This window comes from Octopus sinensis, linkage group LG10 (assembly GCF_006345805.1).
Source record: "Octopus sinensis linkage group LG10, ASM634580v1, whole genome shotgun sequence".
NCBI lineage: Eukaryota > Metazoa > Mollusca > Cephalopoda > Octopoda > Octopodidae > Octopus > Octopus sinensis.
Window position 1 is genome coordinate 6,379,759 of NC_043006.1, and position 15,690 is coordinate 6,395,448.

At 40.5% G+C, this 15,690-nt stretch overlaps 1 protein-coding gene across 1 annotated transcript in view; it reads left to right on the forward strand.

Annotated features, from left to right (window-relative positions):
- LOC115216526 (methylmalonyl-CoA mutase, mitochondrial) overlaps window positions 1-15,489 on the forward strand; it is a 56,927-nt gene extending 41,438 nt beyond the window's left edge. Inside the window, exons 16-19 of the mRNA XM_029785976.2 lie at window positions 6,158-6,298; window positions 9,476-9,603; window positions 12,179-12,267; window positions 15,135-15,489. Of these exons, the coding sequence (XP_029641836.1) occupies window positions 6,158-6,298; window positions 9,476-9,603; window positions 12,179-12,267; window positions 15,135-15,223 (447 nt within the window). The 3' untranslated portion in view covers window positions 15,224-15,489. The remainder of the gene's footprint in view (window positions 1-6,157; window positions 6,299-9,475; window positions 9,604-12,178; window positions 12,268-15,134) is intronic.
- Window positions 15,490-15,690: the final 201 nt, after the last annotated feature.

Here is a 15,690-nt window from a genome sequence, read left to right on the forward strand (position 1 = left end):
TAGATTCAAGCAGTGCGATAGCCGTCGAATGTGTGGTGTTGCTGTGGCAGTACTTTAGTTTGTTAATTTTTTTGTTTGTTCTTTTTATTTTTCTGATAATGGTTTTTCTGTTTGGGGGGATTCTGCACTTTTTGTTCACAGGTCTTGGTGGGGAGTGTTTTGCACATATGTGTGTGACGGTGTCTACAAAGATCTGCCAAGATGTTTTATGGTTGGTGGAGATGTGTGTATGTGTAAAGGACCAGTCAACATTTGATAGCTCGTTCCTGATTGCATCCCAGTTGGCATATGGAGATCCATGTTGTCAAATGGGTGGGCTGGAGGAAGGTCACTAGGATTAGCTTTCAGCTGGTGGAATTTCATGTTACAGAGAACCATGTCATGGTCTGAAAGAAGGGTTTTTTCCACTGTAACGTTATGTATAGTGTTAGTGTGGTTACTAAACACTAGGTCCAAAATGTTCTGATGTCTTGTTGGTGCAAGGACAAGTTGGGACAAGAAAAACTCATTCGTAAAGTCGAAAGTGACTCTGCTGCTTCTTTGTCAGCGGTTGAGGCGAGAGTGCTTGGTTTCAAACAGTTTGTAGTCCAGTCAACACAGGGTAGATTGAAGTCTCCCATCATGAGTATGTTGCTAGAATGGCACTGTTGAATAAAGCACTTAATGCTGTTGAGGCATTCTTTAAAGCACAGTATGGGTGTTGGGGGCGGCCTATAGAGCCCAATTACTGTCAGGTCATTGGCTTTGTTGTGCACGGTGACTGATTCACAGTAGCCGTTGGAGAATATACTATTTCCATCTGCCGTAAATGAATCATGCAGGAAAATGGCAGTTCCACCCTTCCTCTGCCGATACGATCCGCGCGGATGGTTGTGAAATTCTTCACTCTCACTTCGGCTTCCAAGTGGGAGTTGTCAAGGTGGGTCTCAGTGAGAATGAAGAAAGGGATGTGGTGTGAATGGTTACCAACCCAGTCTTCAATGAATTGGACCTTCCATTTTTGTGCATTGATGGAAGGGCTGACACCTTGTGCATTGAGTAGGAATGTGGAGGTTAGTGTAGTGGCTGGTTTTGACTGTTGCAGGGGGCTTGGTTTTTGTGTGTGTTAGTGGCAGCAATGTGGGGAATTGGTGCACTGGGGTAATAGCATAGGATGGTGTTGAGTGATGGCTAGAATGTTTTGTGTATCTCTTTTGCCATGTTCAACATGGCTAAAAAAGAATTTTCCTGCTTAGGGAGCAGTTTTTGGCTGGAGGTGTGGTTGCACTGTTGGATAGGGTTGTAGTTTCCACTTTTGTTGTTGTTGTTTTTGTGTCTTCCTGAAAAGACTGGACCAGCATTACTGCAGCATGGTGTGTTTCTATTTTTATTTTTATTCAGGTTTGTGTTGGCTTGAAGCCCCGTTTCTGTTTGTGCGTCGGGTCCCTGGAAGATGAGTGAAGGGACAGTCACTCAGTAGACATGTTCTCTCACGTTGGGAATACCGGCAGATTTTGGGACTCCGAGTTGTGTGTGTTTTGAATTTCGATTTACTATTTGGTGGTGTTGATGTTATTGTGGGATGCGTGCTTTGGCCTTGGCCGGTAGTGCGTCTAGTGCGGTAGAGATGCGTGAAGATGCAGTCACTATTTGTGCAGAGTCTCTGGCGCAGTGAATAGCGGCATATTTGGGGATTTCTTGTTTGTGCCGTGGGGGGCGCATTCTGCTTCCTATGGTTCTTTAAGTTTTTGTTACTGCAGTAGTATGAGGTGGTGATGTGGGGGAAGAGGGCAATGGTTTCTTATTTGGTTTTCTGTTGGTATTTTTGGTGATAGAAGACGATGGTGGCAGCGGTGGTGATGATGATGATGATAATTTGGTGGTGCTGTGAGAGCGGTGAGAAGATGAAAAGATCTGGCATTTAGTGAATCGTCTAGTAAGCTAGAGTTGAGGAGTGGCTGTTGTTGTTGTTGTTGTGCTTGACCGATGTTAGGGTCAGCCATTGTGCTGGGAACCAGGAGTGGCTCATTCTGTTGTTGTTGTTGTTGTGGCTGCTGATTTTCTAGCTGTTGCTGTTCTTGAACTGTGAAAATATGAAGAAGCTTTTCATAATGGCCTCTTATCAGTTTGAAAGATACTTCGATATGTTTAACTTGCTACGAATCTGTTTGACGGATCGTGTGTTGACCACTTGTGATGTTTTTCGGCAATCTCATTCAAACACAAAACATTTAGATTTTCTGTTTGGGAAAGAGAGAGCCATGTGTTTATTAAAACATCAATTTCGTTATCAGACCAATTTCGTCTGTTGCAGGCCTGCAAGTTAGTCATGTTTGTTTTTCTTTTGTTTGTTTTCCTTTTGATTTTTGAAAATATATATATTCTTTCTTGGGAGTTAAAGAGTGTATATATATATAAATGTTCTCTCTTAAGGGTGTGAGTTTTTGATTATTGGTTGTTTGAGGATATTAAAAGAAAAACAGGTGTATATAACAATTTGTAGTTAAATGAAAACGTACATACGGGTTTGTAGGCAAACACGTGGTTACAAATATATATATATTTAAGGTCAGTTAGTTTTGAAGCTGTGTAGCTTGCTACTGACTGGGAGAGAAACAAATAGACGTCCATCCACTTCAACAGTTAATCCACTATCCACTATATATATATATAATTTTTTCTGTAATGAGATAACAAACCAAGGCTGTATAGATTTTATATAATATATATAACAGTATTAAAATAGATGGAAAAAAAAAGGTTTTATTTAGTACGAAACATGTTTCAACCAGTTCTGAGTCTCTTCGGGTACATAAATAAATAAAAAAATAACGCCTACCAAATCCACTTACAATGATGTTATCAGCCAGAGGCTGTGATGGAGGACACTTGCCCAAGGTGCAACGCACTGGGATTGAACCTGGGACCCTGTGGTCAGAAAGCCAACTTCCTAACCACATACCCATGTCTACACCTATCTTACGACAAACCCATTTAATATATCAAAAACAGGCGATCTTCCAGACTTACTTCATTAACCATGGCTGTGTGGTAAGAAGCTTGCTTCCCATCCACATGGCTCCAGGTTCAGTTCCACCGCGTGGCACCTTGGGGAGTGGGTAACCTCAGTATGTAGGAACTTAATCTTAAGGATTAAGTTCCTACATACTGAGGTTACCCACTCCTCCATCCCCGACCCCCACCAAAGAACATCCTCTCGGTAATATTATTCGTGGCATTTTAAGCAATTCCATACCCATTACATACCCCTAATAGGTAATATAGCTTTGTAATGCCTCTGGTCTATTGTATAACTACTTTAAGATCCCCACCCCGACTTGCCACAGTCTGACGCCCTCCCCACTTTCCTGCTCGTGTTCGAACGCCAGGCTCTGATGCCTCTTTCTCCTCTAAGAATCTTCCACTTAGCTTAAGTCAATCTTAACCATTCTTTTTTTAATACTGAAGTCTTTTGCATATCAGACTAACATTTCATTGTGACGCCTTCCATTCCTGCACTTACTAAAATACATACATACATGCATGCAGGCACACATACACACACACACACAACAGAGGAGGATGAACAGACGGGTGGATGGACAGGCAGACAGGCAGAGAGACAGACAGACAGACAGACAGATAGATAGATGTAAGAATGGAAGGCATAGCAATGAATATATATATATACACACACACACGTGCAGCGAGAGAGAGGGATAGATAGACAGACAGACAGAAGATAAATCAAGTACCAGTTACGCACTGAGGTTGATGTAATCGACTTAATCCGTTTGTCTGTCCTTGTTTGTCTCCTCTGTGTTTAGCCTCTTGTAGGTAGTAAAGAAATAGGTAGGATGCCATACTGCAGGCTTATCCAGACAATACCAAGATAGAAAGTTAGTATGCATGGACAAAGAGAGCACAGATGAGCTGAGGTAAAACAAATGGGCTTCTGACAAATTTGCTGTGGTTTGCAGAGGCCGAGGCCGAGCTGGTGTGGACAGGTGATGTATATGAAGTATGATAGATGGGCAGAGAGACAGCAAAGGGTCCATGTGGAAGGGTTTGTAGGAAGATCTGGGAAGGAGTGGTGAAGGCTGATGTTCTCAGAATACTGGACTTGAGATGAAAGAGATTACAATGGACCTCAACAATGGCCAGAGACTGTGTTAGAAAAGAACTCCCAATCCAAGACAACATAGAGAAATGGATGGGAAATGATGACAGTGACTCTTCATTGAAAATGGTAGACACAGATTTTAATCTAATTTTACCATCAACTTTCTACCTTGGTGTTGATGGATTAACCTGCAGTATGGCATCCTTCTCTCAATCCTGTTGTTACCTCATTATTAAAAAGGCTCAAAATCTAACTCTACTATTTCTTCCCTTGTTTTCATAGTTTTCCTTTTTTTACAAAGGGCACCATTTGAGCGTGGTCTTTACCAGCGTCACCTTACTGGCACTTGTACCCGTGCTAGTAGGGTGCCAAGAGCACCATCCGAGTGTGATCGTTGCCAGAGCAGCCAACTGGCTTCCGTGCCAGTGGCACATAAAAGGGCACCATTCGAGCATGATCATTACCAGTGTCACCTTACAGGCACCTCTGCCAGTGGCATGTGTAAAAGGATTCAAGCGAGGTTGTTGCCAGTACCACCTGACTGGCCCCCGTGCTGGTGGCACATAAAAGCACCCACTACACTCTCTGAGTGGTTGGCGTTAGGAAGGGCATCCAGCTGTAGAAACTCTGCCATCTGGTTCACAAACCCTCAGTCAAAATCGTCCAACCCATGCTAGCATGGAAAGCGGACATTAAACGATGATGATGAATTTCCATTGTCAGAATATTTTTTATTCAGTTTGTATCCTTTGTACCCAAATAGCTGTCTTTTCTGCATCCATTCACTGATGTCATCAAAGCTGGGCACTTTATCATCTCACTTGTAGTCTGTTATTTTCCTGATAGTTTTAAAGGAGTGCAGAATGTCTGAGTTTGTAGAGGGTATGGATAAATAATACTTTATGGCATTCAAATTTTCACCCCCTTGTTACTGAATTAGATTCTATTGCAGCTACCTTTGTTTTGTTTCCCTGGAAGCTGAGAGAACAAACAGCAGTAATGTTGTGAAGCTGAGTCAACTTGAGAAACAGATAACATTATGCCTGTCACTATTTTTGAGAATGGTTGGATATGTTTTATCTAGTTTCGAACATGTGTTTGTCCCCCTAGCATTGCTTGACAACCGATGCTGGTGTGTTTATGTCCCCGTTACTTAGCGTTTCGGCAAAAGAGACCGATAGAATAAGTACTGGGCTTACAAAAGAATAACTCCCGGTGTCGAGTTGCTCGATTAAAGGCGGTGCTCCAGCATGGCCGCAGTCAAATGACTGAAACAAGTAAAAGAGTAAAAGAGAGAAAAATATCGCTAATTAGCTACTCTGTAATTTTATTTATTTATACATATTTAATGTAAGAAGCTACAAGAAATCACTAATTTAAAATGTTTAAACAGTTTTCTTTTTGCTATCCAGATTTTACATAACTCATCATCATCATCATCATCGTTTAGCGTCCGCTTTCCATGCTGGCATGGGTTGGACGGTTCGACTGGGGTCTGGGAAGCCAGAAGGCTGCACCAGGCCCAGTCTGATCTGGCAGTGTTTCTATGGCTGGATGCCCTTCCTAACGCCAACCACTCCGTGAGTGTAGTGGATGCTTTTTACGTGCCACCCGCACAGGTGCCAGACGGAGCTGGCAAACGGCCACGGACGGATGGTGCTTTTTACGTGCCTTTTTTTTTTTTTTTTTTTTTTTAAACTGAGGATATGAATAATATGAATAACTGAGGATATGAATAATGAATAACTTGAATGAACAAGTCATTAATCATTAAGAAAGTGTCACATTACTTGAATGAAGAACTAAACTTAGTTTCTTATTTCGCCATCATCACCATCATCATCATCATCATTTAATGTCCATCTTTCATGCTGGCATGGGTTCAGCTTTTACCTTTGGAACAAACATAATAAATAAGATCCTGGCAAGCCAAGGCTGCGCCAGTAGATTGCATTCCTCGTTCAACCTTGAAAACAATCTTTTTCTGGACATGAAATTTACAAGTTAAAACTAACAGTTTTTCTCTTTTTTTCACCATTTTTTCCTATTTGAAAGGAATATGAGGACAAAGAAGGTCGTCGTCCCAGAGTTCTTGTGGCTAAAGTTGGACAGGATGGTCATGACAGGGGAGCTAAAGTTATTGCCACAGGTTTGGCCGATTTGGGCTTTGATGTTGATGTCGGACCTCTCTTTGCTGTATGTATCTTGAATTCTTTCTGATTTTTATTTCTTTTTGTTCTATCAATCTGGCTTGCTCTTAACACCTACCTAATCCCCCACTCCTTTATAGGGTCAGAATTATTGTCTTCTTACCTATGTGTCCTAGTTATAAACATACATCATATCTTTATAGATAAAAGTCAAGTTGTGTGTCTGTCTCCTACGATCTAGATTCCTAACTACTCCCACATTTTGCGGTGCAGTTTAACCAAAACCGGGTATCTTATAGTCGTGATTCATATCGAGCCCTTCTGGGTATTAGCGTGCGTCTACGATGAGTCTACGATTTAAAAAAAAATTTACCATAATTTTTTTCCATTTTAATGCATTTTTCGCTATTATATAAGGGAAGTAACTCTCTAAAAATGTCTACGATGAGTCAACGATTTAAAAAAAAATTTACCATAATTTTTTTTCCATTTTTAATGCATTTTTTTGCTATTTTTTGGCTATAACTCTCTAAAAATGCTTATATACTTATTTCCCTTACAAACCTGAGCAACGCCGGGCGATACTGCTAGTATATATATAAAGTTAATCCAAACATGAAAACACAAAGAGAAAACAACAACACGAGGACGTGGAACAAGTATAGTGTTATTGACGCTCTCACACACACACACACACACACACACACACACACATATATATATATTTCTTTACTAATAATAATAATGTTCGTCCTTCGGGTTTGAAGATGACCACTGACATCATCTGGTGGAACTGCCGCTATGAGACCGGAGGTGGCTGGTGAGGCCAACCCGGGCAAGGAAGCCCCTCCCACTGGTGGGGCAGAAGTGGCTAGGGGCCGTGCTACTGGTGCAGGCGGCTCTGGCTTTCCGCATCTGGCGTTTCTGCTCTGCTGACCGAATCCGTCCCTCCTCGGCTGTCCCTGCTCCCACGGTGATTGCGCTGCGCCAGGATGAGCGGTTGGCAGCAAGTGTCTCTCAGGTCTCTGTGCTGATGGAGAAGTCTTTGAGAGAGACCTTGAGACTGTCCTTGAAGCGCTTCTTCTGCCCTCCGACTTTGCGTTTGCCCTGGCTGAGTTCACCGTAGAAGAGCTGTTTTGGGATGCGAGTGTCGGACATGCGGGAGACGTGGCCCGCCCATCTCAGCTGGGCCTTGCGCATGATCGTGATGGTGCTAGGGAGATCTGCCTGCTTCAGAACTTCCGTGTCTGGGACTTTGTCCTGCCAGCGGATATGAAGGAGGTTCCGAAGACACCTGAGGTGGAAGTGGTTTATCTGGCGCTCGTGCCTTCGGTAAGCAGTCCACGTCTCGCAGCCGTATAGTAGGGTGGTAAGCACGACTGCCCGGTAGACTTTCAGCTTGGTGTTGAGGCTGATTCCTCTCCGCTCCCAGACTTTCTTTCGCAGTCTCCCAAACGCACTGCTTGCCTTGGAGATTCTGTTGATGGTTTCAGCATCTATGTTGGCATTGCAGGAGAGAGTGCTGCCCAGGTAGGTGAAGTTTTCCACCGCTCGTAGGATCCGTCTGTTCACCTTTATCTGAGGCTCATGGTATTGTTTGCCGGGGGCTGGCTGAAACATCACTTCGGTTTTCTTGGCACTGATGGTGAGACCGAAGTTGTCACAGGCTGATGAGAACCTGTCCATCTCGAGCTGCATCTCCTGCTCATCGATTGCATTAAGGAATCATTCAGGGACACAGTTCATTCCATCGCCCTTGAAACTCTAGGCCAAGTTATGAGGAACCACCAGGACTGGTTCGACGAAAACGACCAGGAAATCCAAAAGCTCCTGGAAGAGAAACGCCGTCTGCTGCGGGCTCACCAAAATGACACCACCTGCACGGCAAAGAAGGCTGCTTTCAACAACATTCGCAGCACAGTCCAGGCTAAACTCCGCCTCATGCAAGACGCATGGTTAAGCGCCAAGGCGGATGAGATTCAGGGATACGCAGACAAACACGACACCAAGAAATTCTACGAGGCGCTGAAAGCTGTCTATGGACCGCAGTTCTCCTTTGGATCAACCCCCCAGCTCAGCTCGGATGGATTTCTTTACTACCCACAAGGGGTTAAACATATAGGGGACAAACAAGGACAGACAAACGGATTAAGTTGATTACATTGACCCCAGTGCGAAACTAGTACTTTATTTATCGACCCCGAAAGGATGAAAGGCAAAGTTGACCTCGGCAGAATTTGAACTCAGAATGTAACGACAGACGAAATACCGCTAAGCATTTCACCTGGCGTGCTAACGTTTCTGTCAGGTTGCTGCCAATATATATATATATATATATATATATATATATATATATATATATATATATATATATATGTGTGTGTTCTGTACGTCTGGCTTGTTCTAATGGCTTACCTAATTCTCCGTTGTTACACACTTTATAAAGACGGTGCTATCTTTATAGTACTCCAGCATGACCGCAACTTTTGAGCTGAAACTAGTTAAAGAGATTAAAGAGATCCATTATATATAATTGTTATATTATAATTGAAAGTAAATAATTTTCAGAATTTTAATTCTTACTGATGCGTTGCCCAGAGTTACTGCTTCTATGTAGTCACCTGTTAAAAATAGTTAACGTTATATTACTAAACCTGTGTTACAGTAAATTAGCTGTCTCAAGATTTATTCACTACTAGCAGTATCGCCCGGCGTTGCTCGGGTTTGTAAGGGAAATAACTATATAAGCATTTTTAGAGAGTTATAGCAAAAAAAATAGCAAAAAAATGCATTAAGAATGGGAAAAAAATGATGGTAAATTTTTTTTTAAATCGTTGACTCATCGTAGACATTTTTAGAGAGTTACTTCCCTTATATAATAGCGAAAAAATGCATTAAAATGGAAAAAAATGATAGTAAATTTTTTTTTAAATCATAGACTCATCGTAGGCGTGCACTAATACCCAGAAGGGCTCGATATGAATCACGACTATAAGATACCCAGTTTTGGTTAAACTGCACCGCAAAATGTGGGAGTAGTTAGTAATCTAAATCGTAGGAGACAGACACTCACACAACTTCTCTTTTATATATAAAGATTTAGTGAAAGAAACCAATAAATAAATAATTGGTTATAGCAATACCTTATCCCTGGCTTTAGATGACCAAAGATACTGTATAGTCGGTCATTATGTCTTCATTGTCTTTTGTTCTCTTTCAACAGACACCGAGAGAAGCTGCCCAGCAAGCTATCGATGCTGACGTGCATATAGTTGGAGTTAGTTCCCTTGCAGCTGGTCACAAAACCTTGGTCCCACAACTCATTCAAGAATTGAAAAATTTACAAAGATCGTAAGTATTAACACATTTAATGTAACACGCTACACAGTGTATTGCTGTCTTTTTAGAAGAATATACCATAGTGAACTACTGTATGACATAGTATATTTCTGTATAACATAGCTTTCGACATAGTTCCCCCTCTCTGTTACCTGGTGGTCTCTGAGGAACTGAGGAGTAGAGGAGTGGTTTGTTAGAGCAGTACAAGCCATGTACAGTGATGCTGTCAGTAAGATGAGAGTTGGCCATAAATACAGGGATGAATTCAGCATACAAGTAGGGGTTCACCAGGCTCTTAGTTCACTCTTTTTTATCGTAGTCCTCCAGACCATAACAGCAGAATTCAAAACTGGATGCCCATGAGAACTGCTATAGGCTGATAACCTGAAGCAGAATTGGAGAAGAAATTCTGGGTATGGAAGCAAAACCTGGAATCAAAGGGCCTTAAAGTTAACCTAGCAACACCAAAGTTGTTGTCAGCAAGAAAGCCGATAAGACTCGCTTTCCATCGGATAAATGGCCCTGCTCAGTTTGTAGGAAAGGAGTGGGAAGTAATTCCATTTGCTGCACTGAGTTTAAGCTACGGACACACAAGAGGTGCAATGGAATCACAGGTAGATTAACAGATAAGGCTGCCTTTGTGTGTGGCAGATGTGTGCAGGAAGAATAAGTACTAAGAGCATGCAGGACTCTCTGAAATGTCCAGGAGGCTCTCTTGAGGAAGTACATGTTTTATGCTACTTAGGTGACCAAATTAGTAATGGTGGTGGACGCTCTGAAAGTGTCGTCACAAGAACAAGAATAGGATAGAGGAAATTCAAAGAACTACTACCTCTGTTGGCAACAAAGTGAAAGGTAGACTATATGATGCTTGTGTATGAATGACTATACTCCATGGTAGTGAAGCATGGGCTCTGAATGCAGAGGATGTGTAGACTAGAGAGGAACGAAGGTAGTATGTTGTGCAGGATGTGCAACATCAGAGTGCATGAACAACAAAATGTAACTGTTGAGAGAAAACATTGGGCACAAGAAGAATTAAATGCAGGAGATGAGACTAAAATTGGTTTGGACATATGATGTGTATGAATGAAGACAGCTGAATAAAGAAGTACTGGTCACTGAAAGTGGATGATACCTGTGGAAGAGGGAGCCCCAGGAAGACATGGGATGAAGTGGTGAGGACTGATCTCAGGATGTTAGGGCTCACAGAGGAAATGACAATGGACCAAGATTTCTTGCATTATGAGGTTCTATAGAGAACCTGCCCACATCGGCGAAACTGAGTGCTAGAAAGAAGCATTGCATCCCACCCACACGTAACAAAATTTTCACACACCCCTACCCCAAGAAGCCAAACTACATCTCATCTCATCTAAACTGTATTTTCTCTCTTCCTCACATTTCCTCTTCATACACTGGGATTATCTCCTACTCCCCTTCCCTACCCTCACTGCCCTGCTCACTGAATCACTGCTTTCTCCACCCCTTCTATACCCAGGTTCTTATCAGTCATTGCAATCCCCACTCCCTACTCATACCTTCTTGGCAATACCTGGCCACATATATTCTGACTTCCATACCTTGAAAGCTTACCCTGGCAATTGCCACCATGTATCCCTCTCTCTTTACTCTACATATCCCATCTGTGCTTTGATCCCTGTTCCTTGCAAGTATACCCTGGCACTTAACCATTCTCACTTTCCTGCTCTCTCTTACACTTTTACTGTCTCCCACTTTCTCTCTCTCTCTCTTTTCTTTGCTCCCAGATTTACTTCTTGAATTTTACACCATTTGTTCTCCTTCATGTATTTTTCAAATAAACATTTTCTTTATTATAAATTATTTGGTTACAGAGAGAGAGAGAGAGAGAGTCAAAGAATCTTATTTATATAAATCACTTCCTGCAAAATTTATTGTAAATAACAAACGCTTTAAAGTACATACAGTAAAAATCTCATTCGGCAAAATGAAGTAGAAATACTATTCTTTTTTTTTTTTTTTTAACTTGTTTCAGTCATTTGACTGTGGCCATGCTGGAGCACCGCCTTTAATCGAGCAACTCGACCCCGGGACTTATTCTTTTGTAAGCCCAGTACTTATTCTATTGGTCTCTTTTGCCGAACTGCTAAGTAACGGGGACATAAACACACCAGCATCAGTTGTCAAGCAATGCTAGGGGGACAAACACAGACACACAAACACACACACACGCATATATATATATACATATATATGACGGGCTTCTTTCAGTTTCCATCTACCAAATCCACTCACAAGGCTTTGGTCGGCCCGGGGCTATAGTAGAAGACACTTGCCCAAGGTGCCACGCAGTGGGACTGAACCTGGAACCATGTGGTTGGTAAGCAAGCTACTTACTACACAGCCACTGTAAACATCTTTTAAATTTTATTTTCATTCTCTAATTTTTGAGTTTTTCTCATTAAGAATTGTTTGTAGATATTTGCTTTATTTAGACATGTTTATATGGTTCCTTAAAATTAATTTGTGTTGTTATTACAAGGAGTGAAATATCTGTTTATGTCTGTCAACAATCAATCGATTTTATTCATTTCTTTATTGTCAGAGATATAATTGTTGTTGTTGGAGGTGTGATTCCACCACAGGATTATAAAGAGCTGATGGAATCTGGGTGTGCTGCAGTATTTGGCCCAGGTACAGTTACCTTTTATTTACTATATTTAATATTCTGAAACAAAATTGCAGCAAGCTGGCAGAATCGTTAGTGCCCCCAGGGGCGAAATGCTGTGTGGAGTTTCATCCATGTTTATGTTCTGAGTTCAGATTCTGCCAGTAATGTTTTTGCCTTTCATCCTTTCAAGGTTGATAAAGTAAGTACTAGATTGAGCACTGGGGTCGATGTAATCAACTTATGCTCTCCCCCAAAATTGCTGGCCTGTTGCCAAAATTTGAAATGAATACAATTGCAGCGTGGAAGGTGTTTATAAGCCATCCCCGATCAAACCGTCTAACTCATGTTAGCATGGAAAGTGGACATTAAATGATGAATTAATGAACAGAACTGTCGGGTATTTAAAAAAAGCAGTCTAAAACCTCAAGGGAGGTAACTCTGCAAACTGAAATGTTTGGAAAATTTAAATAAATACGGATAGGAATTGATGTTGTCTTGAAAGCAAACTGCTAAAGTAACTGACATGTTTTGTTATTGTTAAACCTTTTCAGTGAAACTAAGAGTAAGCTATCCATCTGTCGACCTGTGTGGGTAGGGCATAATTTGTTGAGGCAAATGTTTCTAATACCATATACCCTTCTTGTCACCAGTCATTACCCGTTTCCAAATGAGTTGATGTTTTCCTCATTATCAAACATATTTTCATGTAATATTCCTAACAAAGGATACTGCTTTGATAGTGATGTGTTGTCAAGGAAAGGGGACAATAACATACACACACATCATCATCATCGTTTAATGTCTGTTTCCCATGGTGTGTGTATGTATATATATTTTTTCTTTTCTTTTATTTCTTTTACTTGTTTCAGTCATTTGACTGTGGCCATGCTGGAGCACCGCCTTTAGTCGAGCAAATCGACCCCGGGACTTATTCTTTGGAAGCCCAGTACTTATTCTATCGGTCTCTTTTGCCGAACCACTAAGTGACGGGGACGTAAACATACCAGCATTGGTTGTCAAGCAATGCTAGGGGGACAAACACAGACACACAAACATACACACATACATATATATATATATACATATATACGACAGGCTTCTTTCAGTTTCCGTCTACCAAATCCACTCAAGGCATTGGTCGGCCCAGGGCTATAGCAGAAGACACTTGCCCAAGATGCCACGCAGTGGGACTGAACCCGGAACCATGTGGTTGGTTAGCAAGCTACTTACCACACAGCCACTCCTGCGCCTATATGTATATATATGTATATAATTTTAAAATAGGATAAAATCTTCATAAGAATTTATCAAGTAGTTAGCGTGAAGAACCTCATAAGAGAAAAAAAAACCATCAATTTTTTTCCTTAAATTTATTTATTTATATTATATAGTGGGTACTATTACACATAGATGCCACACGCTAGTAGGGACTCTTAAAGTCAAAACTACTAAAATAGATAAACACATCGTACCGATGTTTATTCATTATATATCTTGAATTATGCTTGCACTGAGGAGTAAAAAGTGCATAAAACTGCACCAATTACGAAATCACAGTGTGATATGCGGCTAAATTCTGTTTTTAAATGACCTGCTTCGAGAGAATTGGTTTTGGTACGATGTGTTTATTTATTTTAGTTGTTTTGACTTTAAGAGTCCCTCCTAGCATGTAGCATCTATGTATAATAGTGCCCTCTATATAATACATATATATATATATATATATATATATATATATATATATAAACGACAGACTTGTTTCAGTTTCCATGTACCAAATACACTCACAAAGCCTTGATTGGTCAAGGACTATAGTAAACGCTTGCCCACGGTTCTATGTAGTGGACTGAACTTGAAACCATGTGATTGGAAAGCAAACTCTTTAACCACACATATGTCTGTCAGTCTGTCTGTTGGTCAGTCTTTTGGTTGGTTGGCTAGCTGGTCATTTTATTGATAGACAGGTAGAGAGATAGAGGGAAAAGCAGATGGAATGAGGTGGCTCTGACAATACAGCCGACTCGAGTATTGTATATCCAAATGTTTTGATGTATATGTGGATGAAATAATACTCAAAGCATCATGTAGATAAGAGTGTGTACGAGTATGCTCCCTGGCTGTGAACTTAGGATGATGTTCTTAGCAAATGCTCATGTGTTCAAATCTTATTCCAGTCATCTGGGAAACTCTTGAGTTAAACACTTAACTCTGCTTGTTACTGTTTTTCTTACTGTTAAAGGAAGTTTTACTTCTATTTCATATTAAGGTGTTGGCATGGCTCTGTGGTTAAGAAGTTCGTTTCCCAAACATGTGGTTTCAGGTTCAGTCCCACTGTGAGTCACTTTGGGCTAGTGTCTTCTACTACAGCTCTCTACTGACCAAAACCTTGTGACTGGATTTGGTGGATGGAAACTGAAAGAAGCTTGTTTGTATGTGTGTGTGTGTGTGTGTGTGTGTGTGTGTGTGTGTGTATGTGTGTGTGTTGGCATCATGTGATGATTGTAAAATTGCTTCACTCTCAAAAAAGTGGTATTTTTTAATTTCAATTTTGTATGGATACATGTTTACCCATGGGGTAATATCAGCTTACTTGGAAATAATTTTGGTTTGGCAACGGGAAGGAACATCACAATAAAAACATCTATTGCAACAAATTCCATCTGATTCGTGTAAGCGTGGGAAAGTGGACATTAAGATGAGGATAAAGATGAGGATAAGGGCATCCACCTGCAAAAACAAATGCTTAGATATTTTCTTTTCTTTTCGGAACACAACAAAATGAAGTCATAAAAATTTAGAGATTCTGTTAATTGCTGCTACAATATAATTTTAGAGATTTCTGAAGTGTATACGTGTTATCAATGATTTTGTTGTTTTGCTTGTCTTTTAGGAACTAGACTAACCGATGCTGCTCTGAATCTCTTGGAGTGTCTTGAAAATAAGGTGCCATCTTATCAGAAAGGTGGTGTGGCCGAATAAACCTCATTCTTTTGTTGTAATGTTTCTGTTGTGAACGCTGTGTCCCTTACACAATATATGACATATACATGTAATATATGGCACATATCTATTATATGGCATATATTGAAGTTCTGATGCAGTTTAGTTTGAGTTGTTATTTTTCTTGTTTTGGTATGTTCTTCCACTAGCAATGAATTTGAGGAAATATATTGTATGATGTAAAGAAATATTCCTCTACAAGCAGTCTGACTTCAGTAAATAAATGATTTTAATTTTCAATGAAATGGAATTTGCTATTGTTGTCAATAACAATTTTTAATACCCTTCTCAAAATCATTTCTAAATACACATCTTTTATACATACATATAAAAGTACATTTACTGTTCTCTATACAATTAAAAATACTAACTTCAAAAATAAACCTCTTTAACTCTTTCATTACTGTATTTATTTTGAGATGCTCTGTGTTTCTTTCAATTACTTT